General features: G+C 49.0%; 6 protein-coding genes across 6 annotated transcripts; 5 read left to right on the top strand and 1 right to left on the bottom strand.

The window, feature by feature from the left end:
- Positions 1-371: 371 nt before the first annotated feature.
- Positions 372-1,335, top strand: K444DRAFT_637045 (PfpI endopeptidase-like protein; the record flags this gene model as incomplete). The annotated part of the gene is made up of 3 exons (XM_024884076.1): positions 372-921; positions 1,032-1,189; positions 1,288-1,335. 3 exons carry the CDS (start codon positions 372-374, stop codon positions 1,333-1,335), a joined length of 756 nt encoding a protein of 251 aa, XP_024728700.1.
- A 532-nt stretch (positions 1,336-1,867) lies between these two features.
- On the top strand, positions 1,868-4,314 carry K444DRAFT_620888 (uncharacterized protein). Its single transcript, XM_024881796.1, has 5 exons — positions 1,868-2,075; positions 2,131-2,201; positions 2,307-2,783; positions 2,833-3,595; positions 3,646-4,314. The coding sequence occupies exons 1-5, from the start codon at positions 2,060-2,062 to the stop codon at positions 3,849-3,851; spliced, it is 1,533 nt and encodes a 510-aa protein (XP_024728699.1). The 5' UTR covers positions 1,868-2,059; the 3' UTR covers positions 3,852-4,314.
- Positions 4,315-4,783: 469 nt separating this feature from the next.
- On the top strand, positions 4,784-7,328 carry K444DRAFT_546422 (kinase-like protein; the record flags this gene model as incomplete). The annotated part of the gene is made up of 6 exons (XM_024876221.1): positions 4,784-5,144; positions 5,198-5,528; positions 5,581-5,724; positions 5,779-6,391; positions 6,441-6,509; positions 6,561-7,328. 6 exons carry the CDS (start codon positions 4,784-4,786, stop codon positions 7,326-7,328), a joined length of 2,286 nt encoding a protein of 761 aa, XP_024728698.1.
- A 3,019-nt stretch (positions 7,329-10,347) lies between these two features.
- Positions 10,348-11,872, top strand: K444DRAFT_656906 (P-loop containing nucleoside triphosphate hydrolase protein; the record flags this gene model as incomplete). Its single annotated transcript, XM_024886117.1, has 4 exons — positions 10,348-10,463; positions 10,518-10,596; positions 10,646-11,440; positions 11,490-11,872. The coding sequence occupies 4 exons, from the start codon at positions 10,348-10,350 to the stop codon at positions 11,652-11,654; spliced, it is 1,155 nt and encodes a 384-aa protein (XP_024728697.1). The 3' UTR covers positions 11,655-11,872.
- A 51-nt stretch (positions 11,873-11,923) lies between these two features.
- On the bottom strand, positions 11,924-14,379 carry K444DRAFT_669503 (uncharacterized protein). The gene is made up of 2 exons (XM_024887533.1): positions 13,729-14,379; positions 11,924-13,671 (listed from the first exon to the last, which is right to left on the bottom strand). Exons 1-2 carry the CDS (start codon positions 13,900-13,902, stop codon positions 12,220-12,222), a joined length of 1,626 nt encoding a protein of 541 aa, XP_024728696.1. The 5' UTR covers positions 13,903-14,379; the 3' UTR covers positions 11,924-12,219.
- A 350-nt stretch (positions 14,380-14,729) lies between these two features.
- Positions 14,730-16,058, top strand: K444DRAFT_545080 (protein phosphatase methylesterase; the record flags this gene model as incomplete). Its single annotated transcript, XM_024876109.1, has 3 exons — positions 14,730-14,956; positions 15,015-15,841; positions 15,892-16,058. The coding sequence occupies 3 exons, from the start codon at positions 14,730-14,732 to the stop codon at positions 16,056-16,058; spliced, it is 1,221 nt and encodes a 406-aa protein (XP_024728695.1).
- Between the last annotated feature and the right edge of the window lie 411 nt (positions 16,059-16,469).

Here is a 16,469-nt window from a genome sequence, read left to right as displayed (position 1 = left end):
AGCAGGGCGGTGCAACGTTCACCCGACATGTGTGGCAGCACGGATGTCCATTCTATTTCCATGAATATTGCCATCCTCCCGCTGAGAACGAAGATATGGGGCCTGCAGATAAATCTCAAGTTTCCTTTCTTAGTGGAAATCTGGGCCTGTCACGAAATCTCACCAGCACCTGCTCCTCAGACTACATCCACATATCCGTCATGTCAGCCCACGGACGGCCACACAGGAATTGGTCCGCGATGGTATTGAAGAGTTTAATAAGAAGTAGAGCGTTTTCTGTACTTGGAGGCTGCTCACCGAATTTCAACAATTCATATAGCACGGCTGACGGACCCCGTATTCGCCTGAAACGATCTTCCTGAATAGCAACAATGGCGGCCACAAAAGAGCTTCGCATTGGTGTTTTCATCCCCAGTGGGGCCCAACTATTGGACCTCTCGCCTATCGATCTCTTCGGAATGATGTCTCCAGAGTATCTGCGAGCTTGTACACTTCCTGCCCTAATTTTCGAGTTGGGTACGCCGTCCACGATCTATTATATTTCCATGCCAGAAAGCGGTACACACATCGAGCTTACGGCAAAGGCAATCTTGAAGATCTCCAAGACGACAAAAGATAAGGAAGTTCAGCCGGGTATGCTTGATATCCTTCTAGTTCCTGGGCCAAACCCTGCTACGATCTTTGATGCCGAGGTGCTGGACTTTGTCAATGGGCATGCTGCTTGGAGAGGAAACGATGGAAGGTCGACTGATATATTGAGCGTCTGTACTGGATGTATCATCCTCGGTCAAAGTGGAATCTTGAAGGGAAAGAAGGCTAGCGGTCCGAGGGGGCTCGTGCCGAAGTTGCGAAAGGATTTCCCTGACACGACCTGGGTTGATGACAAGAGATGGGTGAAAGAGGGAAGCATTTGGACAAGCGGTAAGTAAACCTCATCTACAGCCAATTTTCTTCGTCCTCTCCAAGTTTTGCAATGCATTCTGCGAACCCCTCCATTTCAGCCTAGATTAGGCAGGGCTGATGTCGAGCAGGTGGGATCACAAATGGTCAGGAAATGGTAGCAGAATATATCAGGAAGAACTTTCCCGGACCTGCGTCGGAGGCCGCGCTGGCAATGGCAGATGTAGGCCAGAAGGGCATCGAGTATACCAAAAGTAATACGAGGGAGACTCTATGGTGGCTATGGCAGGTGAGCTCCTGCATGCGCATCTGTCTCTGAAACCCGGCTCCTCAGCTCCTGAGTTTCCTCCTGCATCTCGCGAATTTTCCATACTAACTCGATGATAGATCTTAAGGGCCTTCACGGTGGGAAATGGGAAGCCAAAGAAAGCATAATTGGTCTAAATGATTTGACTTTCGAGCAGTGTATAAAATAAGAATGGTACCGATTTAAGAATTGTTTCATTTACTAAGAGTTGTCCTTCGTGTTGCAAGAAACTCGATGGCCCTAAATGTACCTCTCGTGCCCAATCCCGACGATCGAATTCGAAAACATTTATAGAAATTTAAGAAGATACTTAGCTAGACATTCGAACATGAGAGTAGTGCACAATCGTCAAAACTATCGGTTTCGATGAAAACGATGAGGAAAGGGGGCTCGCAGTGGACCAAAAAGCGGCACTGAAGGTCAACTTGGACTATTTCATATACTTCCTCTCAAGACAGTTCCCTTAGTTTATGATACATTCGAAGTCTAGCCTCTCCGATTGTCTATGAGGTTCTGGGACATTGGATATCGTCTCCCTCCAATGACCAAATTGAGCAAGGACATTGAAGTTCAGTGCCGCTTTTTTTGGCCCTCGAGAAGGGAAGTAAGGTTAAGGCCAACACGTGACCTGTATCAACCCCGGCTTTCTTAGTGGCAATGGTTTATCTTAGCGCTACCGCCAGCCAAAAAAAAAGTTCTGAGCTCGAGTTCTCCTTTGCAAAAACCATCAACTGCGCCGCTGTTGATCACCTTCGTTGGGAGATTCGTTGCGCATTGTGGAATACCCCTTCTCACCATTTTCGAACTTCTTTGAGCATTGACTTTGAGAGAATTGGTTATTAACAATCAAATATGCCTCTTCTTCCTGGTACTTGATTCCGGGGAAGTCTACTACTTTGAACTCGAGCTGACAAGACATCTAGTTGCCCTATATGGGCTCGAAGTCCCATGCGGAGATGTTCTCGTCCCAGCTGTCCCAGACTTTCCAGCCACAGTAAGTGCTTGAATATTCGATCTCTCCTACACCGACGCCTGCCAGAGCTGCGACGCTTTACTTATGGTTACGCAACGAGATTTTTACTGAGAATGGTACCAATAGTTCCGTATCACAATGGCTGCGATTGACCCCAGCGAGCCAGCAGAGATTCAAGAGACTGCCAATGGCACCACCCGTCCCCGAGCCACTTTGAAGATCGTCCGCCAACCTGAGGGTTCCGAGGATGACGAGGAGTCTCAAGAATATATGCGTGCCTTGTTGGCCGACAGCAGCTCTGAAGATGACAGTGACAGCGAGTCTGATGAGGAAGAGGAGGCGAACGGAGGCCCTTCCGATCCAAGCAAGTCTAAGAAGGCCCGAAAGGCAGCTGCTCTCCAGCAACTCATGGACTCCATTGGGGGTGCCTCCGACGAGGAGATGGAAGACGCGCCTAACGGCACAAATGGCACTAAGCTCGACAAGAAGGGCAAGGCGAAGGCCACCAGCGATGATGAGGAAGAAAGTGATGAGGAGAGTGACGACGACGAGGAAGAGATCGAAGTTGAAGAGTTTGTGCTCTGCACTCTCGACCCCGAGAAGGTATGGAAATTGTGCCAACCCTCGAGAACCGTAGGCTTACACAATATAGAACTTCCAGCAGCCACTAGACATTACTATTGCAGAGAATGAGCGCGTTTTCTTCAAGGTTTCTGGTACTCACACCATCTATCTCACTGGCAACTATGTAATCCCCGACGACGATGGTCACAACCACCACCACGAGGTCTATGACTCGGATTCCGAGGACGAGGAGGAATATGACTTGTCACCTGATGAGGATGAGCTTGACATGGAAGAAGATGAGAGCGATGATCTGGACGCCCTCGAGAATCCTCGTCTTACAGAGGTTGATTCTGATGAGGAAGAGGCACCAAAACTCGTTGCCAAGGCTGAGAAGAAGGGAAAGAACAAACGCTCAGCCGATCAGATCACTGAAGGCACCTCTCTTGATGATATCATGGCCAAATCACTCAAGCCCGATACGGATGAGGAGCAGAAGCTCACCAAGAAGCAGTTGAAGAAGCTAAAGAAAAACAATGGTGAGGCGGCAGCTGTCAAGAGCGAGGAAGCGAAGACTACCGAGTCCAAGGACCAACCTTCTACAAAGACTGACAAGACCGACAAGAAAGTTCAATTTGCAAAGAATCTCGAGCAGGGTCCTACTGGTTCCGCTGAGAAGGCCAAGACTGAAGCTGCAGAGCAGAAGGCGGGCAAGGCGGCATTGGGCGTTAAGACCGTCAATGGTGTTAAGATTGATGATAAGAAGCTCGGTTCCGGTCCAGCATGCAAGAAAGGTCACAAGGTCAGCATGCGTTACATTGGCAAGCTCACAGATGGCAAGGTCTTTGACTGTAAGTCATACACAACATCCTTGATATTCTAGTACTAATAAAACATGTAGCAAACACGAAGGGCAAACCATTCTCGTTCAAGCTCGGAGCCGGGGAGGTTATTAAGGGTTGGGATATCGGCGTTGCTGGCATGTCCGTCGGCGGCGAACGCAGATTGACCATCCCAGCAAACCTGGCCTATGGCAGCAAGTCCATGCCTGGTATTCCAGCTAACAGCACCCTGGTCTTCGACATCAAAATGCTGGAAATCAAGTAATCCTGCTCGCGAGAACCTACTCAACTGATGTTTATGACTTTCTGTTGGATTCATGCGATATAATAAGGCGAAAGCTCTCATTATCGACTTCCTCTCTGCTGTACAATTTCCGATACACCCCTCACACCGGTCAATTTCTTTATCTCACTCATAATCCACTTGTGCCGCAAAGCCTGCTTTGCATAAGTCTCCGACCTGAGTGGTTCTGTGATGAACTGTCTTACTTTGGACGGGAAGCAGAAAATGCGACATGGAATGAGGAGGTTTGCATAGCATCATGGGCGTTGTTAAAAAGTTAAGATTGCACATTGTTCACAGCCTAGGTTAAGGGCTTGCTCGTCAGGTAGTAAATGCAAAAATCACATAACCTATGATCTGCTCGTCAAGTGCTGTGGTGTCTCGCACCTGCACTCTCTACTCGCACTTTCCTGCGCGGGAGACGCTAAAGAAACAAGACTTCCATCTCTATTTAATCAACACAACAACTTCCGTCTATGCTAACAGCGTTCTTTTCAGCATCAGTAGCTCTGGTATTTCTAATCGACACAAGAGATTTCCTTCTCCTCCCTACTCGAGATGAAGCGCGTACGTAGCCCCAGCCCCAGCAAAACCGGCGAGAGGCCAGACACATGGTGCTATGAGGATGGCGCTCCTTTAGAGCGACAACCTGGTAGAGTATTTGTCAATGAACCTCCTACTCCACCCGAGTCTCCTGAGCGTAGAGCTTCAAAGGCTAGAAAGCATGGTTCAAAGCTCATGTCAGTCCTGCGTTCCCTGACAAACAGTGGTAAGAGCACCGTTAAACACATCATCCCTCATCACCCTCAGACATCTGGACTGATCTACATTATGTAGTATCGGGTGCATCTGTGGCGGAACCAAGATCAGCATCCCCCCAACCGAGCACGTCGGCACAAAGCCGCAGGTTCTCCATGGTCCTCTTGAAAGGACAACTTGAACCTACAGTGGTACATCGTGCTCAGTTCAAGTCTCGGCCGAGCGTCATCAGCATCGATAGAGGTGTGATCGAAATTACAACAGAGCCTTCCCCGCCTACCAGCCCCGAATCCAGTTCCAACAGTGGGAAATCGTCCATTCCACGGCCCGGAGAATCTACTGGAAAGACTTCTCTCGACTCAAAATTCTCATCAAAGTCCAAAGGTGTATCACAACACTCTTCTGAGAACAAAAAGGTGGTGTCCAAGCAGGCAACTGGGGAAGGAGGTTCGAACGAAAACACCCTTGCACCAATCGCTGAAGTAGAGTGTGTAGAAACGCCCGAGCCTGTTCCAAGTGAGTTCTTTTGTTTTAATGACAGCAACTCAATCTTCTAACACACAGAGCAGCTGTGGTCACAATTGAAAAGGCTGCTTCAGCTAAAGTGTTTTTCGAATGCTATTATAACAGCCTCACATCTGTTCAATTGACCCCTCGCTCCTTGCGCCGTCGCCAGCTGGAAGGTGCCCTTTACCAAGATTCAACCTTGCCTCAGACCGAGAAAGACGAAAGACGCCGAACTTGGGCGAAGGACGAAACGGATCATCTTCGAGAAACTCGTGTCATGAAAGCACGATCTGGTAATATAATGAAGGGGAAAGATAGCCTTGCGTCCAAGTACGAGGTCGTTAAAGTCCTGGGGAAGGGAAGCTTTGGTGTTGTCCGTCTGGTCAGAGAGAAGTCGGAAAATTTGTGGGTCAAACAAACTATCTACACATGCAGATTCTCACAGCAATAGATCTCCTCAAGAGCCCAAACTGAAGAAACAAATCTACGCCATGAAGGTCATTCGTAAGTCTGACATGCTCCGAAACAGTCAAGAAGGACATCTTCGGGCCGAGCGTGACTTTCTCGTTTCTGCAGAGGGATCTCGATGGTACGCGATTACCTGTAACAGTTGCTGTACCCCCCACATGGCTAATTTGTGTAGGGTCGTCCCACTGATTACAAGTTTCCAAGACTCAAATAACCTTTACCTGATCATGGACTACATGCCTGGTGGGGACTTCCTTGGTCTGCTGATCCGCGATAACATACTCACGGAGCCTGTTACAAAGTGGTACATTGCCGAAATGATTCTGTGCATCGAAGAAGCCCACGCACTCCGCTGGATCCATCGAGATGTTAAACCAGATAACTTTCTCATCTCTGCTTCAGGACATTTGAAAATTTCAGACTTTGGTCTTGCTTTCGATGGACATTGGTCTCACGACCAAGCTTATTACAACAATCACCGATACTCGCTGCTCACGAAGCTAGGCATCAACGTTGAAGGCGATTCCATTGACAAAAAAGAGGGCCGTAATGTAGCTGCGGCTATGAAGATAGCCCATGTGATGATGGGTGGAAAAGAGCGCCACGAGATCAACACTTCAAACGGTTCCGACTGCGACTCAATTTTGAATTGGCGCAATCGATACGGCAACAGAACTCTTGCACGATCGGTCGTGGGCACCAGCCAGTATATGGCACCGGAAGTGGTCAGAGGAGAATTGTATGATGCTCGTAGCGATTGGTGGAGTGTGGCGGTCATTTTATATGAAGTGAGGAGAGGAATGTCTCTGCAAGGTTCAATGCTGACCTGTGTTACAGTGTTTGTATGGCCACACACCATTCTTGGCTGAAGAAGGTGGAAGACAACAGACAAAGATTAATATTCTCGTAAGTAGAAAAAGCACCGTCCAAAATGCACATTGGCTAACTTCAAAACAGAATCACAAGACGACCTTCAGCTTTCCCAATAAACCATTGGTCAGCAAGAGATGCCAGGACCTCATCCGAAGTATCATCCAGGAGAAAGATCATCGTCTTTGCTCCAAACGATACAAAGTAAACAATCACCCCTCCAGCACTCATCAAAACCAAGACTATGCCGGTCGCTATGTTTATCCGAACGATGCCGAAGATATCAAGAGTCATAAGTGGTTCCGAGATGTGCAATGGGACCGCTTGCATACCATGACACCGCCTTTCGTTCCGAACATTAAATCAATGGATGATACGCATTACTTCGACGAAGAAGATCCTATCTCCGACTTCTCTGAGTCCACCTCCGGACCTCCACCGACCGCGGAGGAGATTGCTGAAGCGTTGAAACCATTTCCCCAGGAGATTCAAACTATTGCCAAAGGCTTCATTGAACGCCCCCACAATTCCGTGAAGTTGAAGAAAGTTGAAAGAGAGATTGACGCATTTTCAATGTGCGAGGAGCAAAAAGAATACTTGAAAGGCTTCGTCAAACATTATGGACGCAAAGAAAAGAAGAGGCCTAGAGACCGATTGCTGCGGGACAAGGACACCGCCCCGAAAGTCTTGGAGTTGAGAAAGAAAGGGGCTTTTCTCGGGTATACATATCGAAGATACCGGCCTCGCAGACAAAGTATGAGCAGGTCTAGTTCCAGCAGACAGAGCAGTGTAGTAGTTGGAAGTGGAGCAGCCAAGCGGCCTGTCTGGCCTCGACCTAGATTGAGCATTCATTAAGATGCCTCGTAGGAGAGTGGATTTTGTACGTACGAGGATTATTCGTTTCTTTGTTGCGCCGGCTGCTCCTTGAATAGGATTGATTGATGAAGTTGGGCAGGGAAGTCACTCTGAAGTGAAGAACTCGGACATCCCATAAGACAATTGACAAAATTCTGGCTCAATACGTGAATTTAGCTCAAAAGCCTTGGCTCCCTGTCATGACAAAGCTTTGAATGTTGTGGGTGCCGGTAGATTGGCTTCTTTTCGAATGTTATAGAGCAGGAGTGTTGACTTTTTCCATGGCCGTGCCGAGTCTGTTGAGGTACTTCTCCGGATCACTTGTGCCTCCATCCAAGGGCAGCATATTAGCATCGCCGTTGCTAATATATGCCTCTGCAAGTGTGCACTTTCCAGCATTCACGAAACCGAGTCCTTCATAAAGTTTCTTGACCACAACATTCCTTGGATGAATCACGATTCTCGTCCTATACTCCCTACCCTTCGATTCCTTAGCTGCAAATCCCAGGGCCCCATATATCAACATTCTTGCAATGCCTTTACCTCTGTGTTGAGGGGGATTGAATACGGCAGCCATCTGGCATCTCATTTCGACGTCGTCTCCTGCTAGAGTCCTATCTTAGGACCACCGCTCTCCCGGAGTTCATAGGCACCTTTGGTGATGGGCCCAATCAGAGTAGCGCTTCCAATCCAGTCACCTCTATCTATCGTTTGCAGCTCTGAACTCGTGTCTGATGCATATGCGACCGCGATAAGGTAACTAACAGAGGGTCTTTGCACGCGCGCAATCCAATCTGATGCGGTAATCGCCGATTTGATCTCAAATGTTGAGCTGAATGCAGGGGCTGAGACTGTGAGAGCGAAAGTCGGAGGCAAATTTCCCGGCGAGGAAAGGTTGCAATACTGGATCAATGGCCGGCAGGAGGTGGATTTCATAGACACAGGACATTTTGAAGAGAGGATACAGAGGAAGGAAAAGTAGGAAACCTGAAATTTATGTTGAGTTGCGGCCGCATTATTGATCAGATTGCCCCCCTCACGGAACTGCTAACACGTTTTGGGAAGGAGGCGCGGCTCATATTTTAAAAATGCCCACAAATATATACCTGAAGTAATGAGCTATTACCTGGTGGTCTTTCGAAGACGGATTTGATGATTCAAGTCATTTGAACCAATAACACCCGCCTACTTGCATAAATCAAACCACAAATGCTACACATATGCATGACTGCACCTAGGAAGAACTCACAATGGGAAAAGCATCATGCAAAGCGCCTGTAATATGGAAACCAAAACAGTAGTGTGAAAACTAAGTTCTGCTTGCCGTCATTGGATGTTGACCGCTCTCTAACGTGTGGAGGTCGAACTCATCAGAGAGCCGTCGCCACCCGATGAGACCCGATATTCTACGTCTCTTCTCGTGAGTGCCAACGCCCAGGCAATTCGTTAGATGTTGCCGCTCTTTTTGGGGCGCCTGCCGCCCTTGGGAAGGAGGAATAGCTGTGGCAAGGATTTTCAACGCAAAAAATAGTTTAACCATGAAATCAAACCGTAGAGATGCCGACACGTCGCTGGGACCGACGATCTATGGCTCTGTCTAGGGGTGCCGATAACTCTCAAGACTCATAAGCTAATAAAACCCAAACGATAGACGCAAGGCGTAGCCAGACGGTAAAGTTACCGTGTAGAGCTCTCAGAGCCAGCTAGAATTTGAGGAATCTTTATCTAAGAGAGTTAATCCACTGAGGAAGGAGGTCGTATGCTCTAGTCCGCGGAACTAAATCTTCCTTCGACGTTCTCTTTGGCACAGGATCTCTTACTTGAGAGTCGAAGCTAACGTGAGAGCACCACGCCCTTTGCTATAACGCTTGAAATAAACAGTCGGCGGAGGATCAACCTCATCCATTATGTCGTTCGTCTGATTGATATGTGTACAGGTTTGCATGGTTCTCTCAGGAAGTTCTTCGAGATACTGATCTTGAACTTCGCTGGAGCTCTTAGAAGGAAACGTTATGAGGATAGCATCAGAAATATTCCCTCGCCGAACTAGTGAGTAGCATCGTTGCAATTGAGCCTATTCTTGGTGCAGGAGTCTCAATTCAGTTGCAGCTTCGGTGATCACATGGAGCGAGGACTTCTGGTCCATGAGACGAGATCATGGTAGACCTATCTTGAACCTGTATCACTGTCTTTTGTAGTGCCCAGGAAGTGAAGAAGGAAAGATTCATTCCGAGCAGGAGAAGGTTCATATAGACTTCGAGAAGCTTGTAGAAACTAAGCCTCAATTTTTATGGTTTTGCACCAGAGAAAGACAAAAACAGCAACAATCACCAAGGAAGGTGGGGCCAAATCAATTCAATGGGCTAATGGATACTAACATCAAGGCCTCAAGGAAATTGATCACTTCCTAAAGCTATTGTGTCATCCCGTTGCGGAAACCAGGCGGGGCCCAAAAGTCTCCCCTAGCACTTGGTAGAGCGTGAGACCTCACGGCCTCCCGCAACCATGGCACGTCCTTTGAAAGCACCGGGATGGCTCCAAACGATTCTCCAGTTGGCTGGATTGAGCTTTGTTTGAACCATGGCTCCGGATTCTATGGCCCGCGCGATGCGCCGATTCAAATGTAGAATGACGGACTTCTGGGGAAGTTCAAGGAAGCGAGGTAAGAGATTCTGCAGCCTAGTCAGTAGCAGATACACCCTTGGCCTTGCTGAAAGGGGTCGGCGTACGGATTAACATACCAGTAAGTTACTATTGAGGTTCTCCAAGGTAAACTCTCGTGACCGCCGTAGTCCCAGAGAGGAGTACGGCGGTCACAGCTTGAGGCCAGGATCGCCGCTTTAATATATCTGCGATGTTGCAGCAGGGACAGAAAAGCAGCGTTATAAGAGTAGATAGAGTGCGACGCGCTCTGCGAAGGCTTCACGCGTCTTCTGAGTAGATTTCTACTGATCAAACACCAGGTCCAAGGCCGATATTCCAACCATTTAATTGGAAATATTTCGAGGCCACTACGACCATGGAAGCGTTTTTCGGCAACAAGGCACAGAGGAAGGCTGCTGCAACGAACGGCAACTCCTCCAAAGCTCCGGCCACAAAGGAGAACACCCGTCTGCAACCATGGGTTGAGAAATAGTAGGCTTCCACAACTCCTCCAAACCTTTGGACGTGATACTAATGCAATTGCAGTCGTCCCAAGAGTCTGAACGATGTTACTGCTCAAGATCACACCATCACAGTCCTCCAACGAACGCTCCAAAGCTCCAATGCATGTTCTCACCCCTCTCTATTTCAACAGCCTCTAACTCAGCACACAGCTCCCACACATGCTTTTCTACGGTCCCCCAGGCACAGGTAAAACCTCCACCGTCCTAGCTCTAGCAAAAGAGCTCTACGGCCCCGAGCTCATCAAATCCCGCGTCCTCGAACTCAACGCCTCCGACGAGCGCGGCATCAGCATCGTCCGCGAGAAAGTAAAAGACTTCGCACGCATGCAGCTCTCAAACCCCTCTGCTGCATACCGCGCCCAATACCCCTGCCCACCATACAAAATCATCATTCTCGACGAGGCGGACTCCATGACGCAAGATGCGCAGTCTGCTCTCAGGAGGACGATGGAGACGTACAGCAAGATCACAAGATTCTGCTTGATTTGCAATTATGTGACCAGGATTATTGATCCGTTGGCGAGTAGATGCTCGAAGTTTAGGTTTAAGAGTTTGGATCAGGGGGGTGCAAAGAGGAGGGTGGAGGAGATTGCGGAGAAGGAGGGGGTGAAGTTGGAGGATGGGGCGGCGGATGCGTTGATCAAGTGCAGTGAGGGGGATTTGCGGAAGGCGATCACGTTCTTGCAGAGTGCGGCGAGGCTGGTCGGGGCGGTGAGCCTGAGAGAGGACGAAGACGAGAATGCGATGGATATTGATGAGAAAGAAAGTAAGACTGTCACTGTGAAGAGCATCGAGGATATTGCGGGGGTGATTCCAGATGAGACGATCGAGAAACTGGTTAAGGCTATGCAGCCGAAGTCGAAGGGCTTGACTTATGAGGCCGTGGCGAAGGTTGTTACGGAAATGGTGGCCGATGGTTGGAGCGGTACCCAGGTTGTCTCACAGGTATGCTGTCCAAGAAATAACACGCAGCTGAAAGCTAAATCGATTTCAGCTCTTCCAATCCATTATCTACAACGAATCAATTCCCGACGTACAGAAGAACAAGATCACCCTCATCTTCTCCGAAGCGGACAAACGCCTTGTGGATGGTTCTGACGAGCACCTTACAATTCTGGATCTCGCCTTACGAGTATCGAATAGCCTGGCAGGAGCTTGATAACACGGCTGTGGAATATGTGTTGCATAGCATGAGAGGCTCATTTGGTGTTTGGGCGCATTCGGAGAGCCAAATGGCGAAACTAAAACATGGAAGGATATGAATGACTATAAAGTTGTCGGACTTTGAGCGAGGACATAAAAGAGTGTAAATCCATGGATTTGCTAGATTACGAATTGGAATGAATCCTGAAGACACGTTTGGCTACAGGACAAATGGCCCACTACTGTACCGTCTGTTTTCAGAGTGAGGATGCTCTGAGGCCGAATCTCCTGAACTGGAAGTAGGGATCCCACAAGTCGTTGGTAAAAATTATTTCCTCTATCGTATTCAATTTTGATTCATCATCCACATTTCTCCTGTGGATTTTGGACCTCGAGTGTCCTGTTTACCAAAGAGACGACTGACCAAAGTGGAAAGTCTAATATACATCTGAGAACTAGCGTGGAGTATCACGAAACCAACGCAAATGAAAATGCTCCTGAGCTAATATGCAAGACAAAATGCATGGAAAAGAAATACGCTGGCCACCTCTTCTCTCTGTGTGCTGTTCTTCAATCTTCACTCACTCTGTTGTGTACTCATATTCCCCCTGGGTCCTTTCTGCGTGGACCAATTCCTTCAATCTCTTCTCAATCATCTCCCGTCCATCATAAGTCTTCCATACCTCTCCTGGGGCCTTGGTGACGATATCCCAGCTCACAAGCTTTCTGGTCAAGTGAGTCAAGTCTCTCTGTTTCTTCTCCCACTCACTGTCTCTTCGGACTTCGATGCCTGAGCTGATGATCACCAGTGGTGTTTTGTCGAATTGAATGTTTCTTGCACTGCTGACTTCGTTCTTGGTTAAGGAGTTGGCAACCAGAGACTCTTGGAGTTTGGCCTTGATGTACTTTCCACTTTGGTAGGCTGAACGACCATAGACACGATCCTCGCGAGTGCGACCTTTGAAGAGAGCTGCAGGGAGGCGGTCCAGGCCTAGCGGAGAGATGATGCCCCATGCCCAAAGAAGAAAACCTCGGTTAGGAGAGCCGATGCGGTAGAGGAGATCTTCATGAAGGGGGTCGATCATCAAGAGACCAGAAACATCACGCCCATGGCGGGAAGAGAAGATACGGCTGTAGATGCTTCCGACACCAGCACTTGCGAGAATCCATGGACCTTCTTCTCCAGCACGGGCCAGAGCTTCGGAGAGAACGTCCGCTGCCATTCCAGCCGAGAATGGAGATGGAGCATTGTCAGACCAAGCAATCCCTGGACGATCCGAGTAACAGTATCGGCTGATGCTACCATTTGCAATACCATTTTCCGCGACCTGGATCATGCCTCCTTCAAAAGGGCCATCTCCGGCCTCGAACAGAACAGTAGGCAACTTCTTGCCTTTAGAATCGGTTGAGTTGCCAGTGCAGAAGACATGGATCTGGTATTTATCGCCGTCGACATAGTATCGCTCTCCTGGCGGCGCAAGAGAGGCATCCCGCGATCGAAGCATCAAGGTAGCGGAAAGGAGAACGGCAACGACTGCGATGATGACCAAGATCACAGTGGAGGTAAGGACCGAGCACCACTCTCGCAGAGTACGGCGAGTTTCGGGACGACCGGTCAGACGCTCCTCCTCCTCGCGTTTGCCCCAGCTAACAATCCTGTCGGTGAAGACGGTCCAGACACTGATCAGTACAGCCCACACGACGCTCGCAATTCCAACCCACCCTTCCTCGACTCGAAGTCTTGGCACAGCAAGAATGAGGATCATATCAATCAGTAGGATGACTGCAATGACCAAGCAAGTTACTTGTGCAGCCTTGGACGGCGTAGAGAAGAAGAGGAGGACAATAAGGAGCAAGCCCAACGTCAGGGTTGTATAAGAGAAGTCGAAGAAGCCTGACCCGCGAGCATGCATTCCTGGCGGGCTGACGAATATTGATACCAACAATAGCACCCACCAGAGGAAAGTCAATAAGGAGAAGAAGACGGTAAAGTATCTCAACCATCGCACGCTCCAGAGATTGTAAGGGGAAACCTGGAAGCCTGATTAGCACGATTCCAACGCAACGGCCAGGCTTGCCTGGGGTCTTACAGCTGGATCATCTGGGCTCAGGTATGCTTCATGAGTCTGAGGAGGAAGCAGTCGAGTGCGCTCATCTGCTTCGGAAACTCGTGGCTGAGCAATGTGCTCACTGGACTCTCCGTTCTGCGATCGAGCCGCTTCATGGTCATCATCCTTCTTCGAAGAACCCCAAAGAGACACCATGTTGGCAAGTTCGAGATGCTCTCAACCAGTTGGCGGTTTGTTGAGAGGCAGAAGGAAGATATCCTGCGAAATTCTGGGAGGAATGCGGGGATCCTTCAGAGAGATATCCTAGTGGTGTTATAGGGGGAGAAAGCTGGATGGGCAGACTGCAGACTTGCAGGGTCCTCGGAATCGATCTGCTCAATAGCTCATCATCTAGTGAAGATATCGCCAATGAAGGGGACACACTCCTCACCCCTATGCTTTTAGTCGCAGTTGATGTGGCGTGGTGCGCTCCTCTTTTTGTCTGGGTCTGGGCCGGCTGTTTCTCAAAAGTCGAAGTTTGCGTGACATCATGCTGCATGCTTCACTTACTTCAGCACCGAGAAACTACTTCACTTGGCACTTGCCGGGTGGATGCAAAGGCGTGTGCAAAGACTATGCGAATCCTGCAGAATGGGTCGGAGCATGAGGCTTGCGTTCGATCGTATGTCAGTTGTCTGCCGTAGCATGATTCTAGAAGGAGAGTACGAGAAGAGATGAAGTGAATTTGGACAACCTTACACCCCTGCGCGTCATTGTTTGGCGGAGCCCGAGTCCAAGCTCCCTGCAAGGATCAGCTCTGCCCCTTTTTGTCTTATCGGGGATCCGCGCTAACAACACCACCTCGATAATCTCCGACAAAATCACAACAAATTCATCCATCTCCAACGAGTACGCCTTCTGGACTTTCCCGGACACCAACAGTTTCAAAATATGTTTTGTTAGCGTGTGGGACACTGCTAGGCCTTCAGATTCTCGGCTCAACGTTTGGAGTCGCCTGCATCTAGCAGCGAAATCGGCCCACCATGAGCGACCTCCAAAGAGCTTTCGCCAAATCCAGGCTGACAGGGCTCCCTGCCATGCCTCCAGTCATGTTTGATGAGGCAGAGGAAGAGGAACAGGCAGACCACTTCGATCTTGAGCTGCAACAACAAGACGATGACTCCTCTTCTGCTTCCTCGGCATCGTCTGCTTCTTCCACGGGCACCATTATCCCATCTCAGAACCAGAAATTGTTTGCTCGACCCCAGGGGTCTGTGAGCTTCCTTGACCACTTTTGCTGCAAAAGCTAAGATCTAATTTCAACCCAGGTCCCCGAATAAACGGACTCTGGATCAAATTCCTTGGACGACATATTTCGAGCGCGAACTTTTCCTCGAGTCCACTTCCGAGTCCATTACGATAACTCATCATGCATATCTCACCTCTCCAGTGGGCACAGCGCCATTATTCGTTACACATCATGGGGCCGGCTCTTCTGGTCTATCCTTTGCAGCCTTGACTGCAGAGATCCGGAAAAGGCTTCCTTCTGCTGGTATCCTGTCCCTCGATGCACGCGGCCACGGCTCTACACAAGTCATCCCGGAACAAGCTATACTAGATCTCAGTCTAGAAACGCTGGGCGCGGATCTACTGTCAGTTATAGACAAGACCAAGTCAAAAATGGGCTGGAAGGAATTACCACCAATGATCCTAATCGGTCATTCCCTTGGAGGCGCTGTCGTGACAGACGTTGCCAAAGGCGGCAAGCTTGGAATTGCAGTGCTAGGTTATGCAGTACTTGACGTTGTTGAAGGATCAGCCATTGATGCACTGCAAAGCATGCAGACCTACTTGTCGACCCGTCCGGTGGGCTTCCCATCAATGGAATCTGGCATAGAATGGCACATTCGATCAAGGACTATTCGGAACTCTATCTCGGCCCGGACAAGTGTGCCTGCATTATTAAGACGTGACGAGGAAATGAGAAGTTCGAGGCAATGGACATGGCGAACAGATCTCGCAGCAACACAGCCATTTTGGGAAGGTTGGTTTGTTGGCCTCAGCAAGAAGTTTCTCGAGGCTAGAGGGGGGAAACTACTGCTACTCGCTGGAACGGACCGACTGGACAAAGAACTAACAATTGGCCAAATGCAAGGTATGTGGAGTATGTATTCGAGAAGCCAAAGCTGACCTTGAGCGCCAAAGGCAAATATGCATTACAAGTATTTCCGGAAGCTGGTCACTTTATTCATGAGGACCTCCCCGAGAAGACCGCAATGGTTATCGTGGATTTCTATAAGCGGAACGACCGGAGCGCATTGGTGTTGCCGCCAAAAGTATCAGATATGCTTCGAACTGGTAAGAAGGTGTAGGCAAGCTACAAATTCTCACACAAACGACAATCAAGAATGGCTCAAGGGTCAGTAGAGTCTGAGTTGGACACTCACAATAAAGCCACTTGGACAAGGTTCTCTCCCCTGCTGTGGAGCAACCACCGGTAATCCGGCACTCGCCACAGTAGCAAACCAGGACAAACCGGAAAATGAGGCCCTGCGCAGGCCTACCTTATGCCTCGAAGAAGCGTGCGGTTTTGCTGGGCCTTGAGGAACATGTCTCCAATCCATTAGTGAGGACGACATAAAGAATTACTACCAGCCCTCAAACTTCGAACCTACAAAATATACGAGGCGGCGATGGTATAACCCTCATCTACAAAAATGATACTCATGTTGTTCCTGTGTTTACTGAATTGGTCAAAAATTCAAAAGAGCGCCTCTACTATC

Source organism: Hyaloscypha bicolor, assembly GCF_002865645.1.
Source record: "Hyaloscypha bicolor E unplaced genomic scaffold K444scaffold_182, whole genome shotgun sequence".
Classification (NCBI taxonomy): Eukaryota; Fungi; Ascomycota; class Leotiomycetes; order Helotiales; family Hyaloscyphaceae; genus Hyaloscypha; species Hyaloscypha bicolor.
Note: the sequence above shows the minus strand (reverse complement) of the source record. Positions and strands in the feature narration are given on the sequence as shown.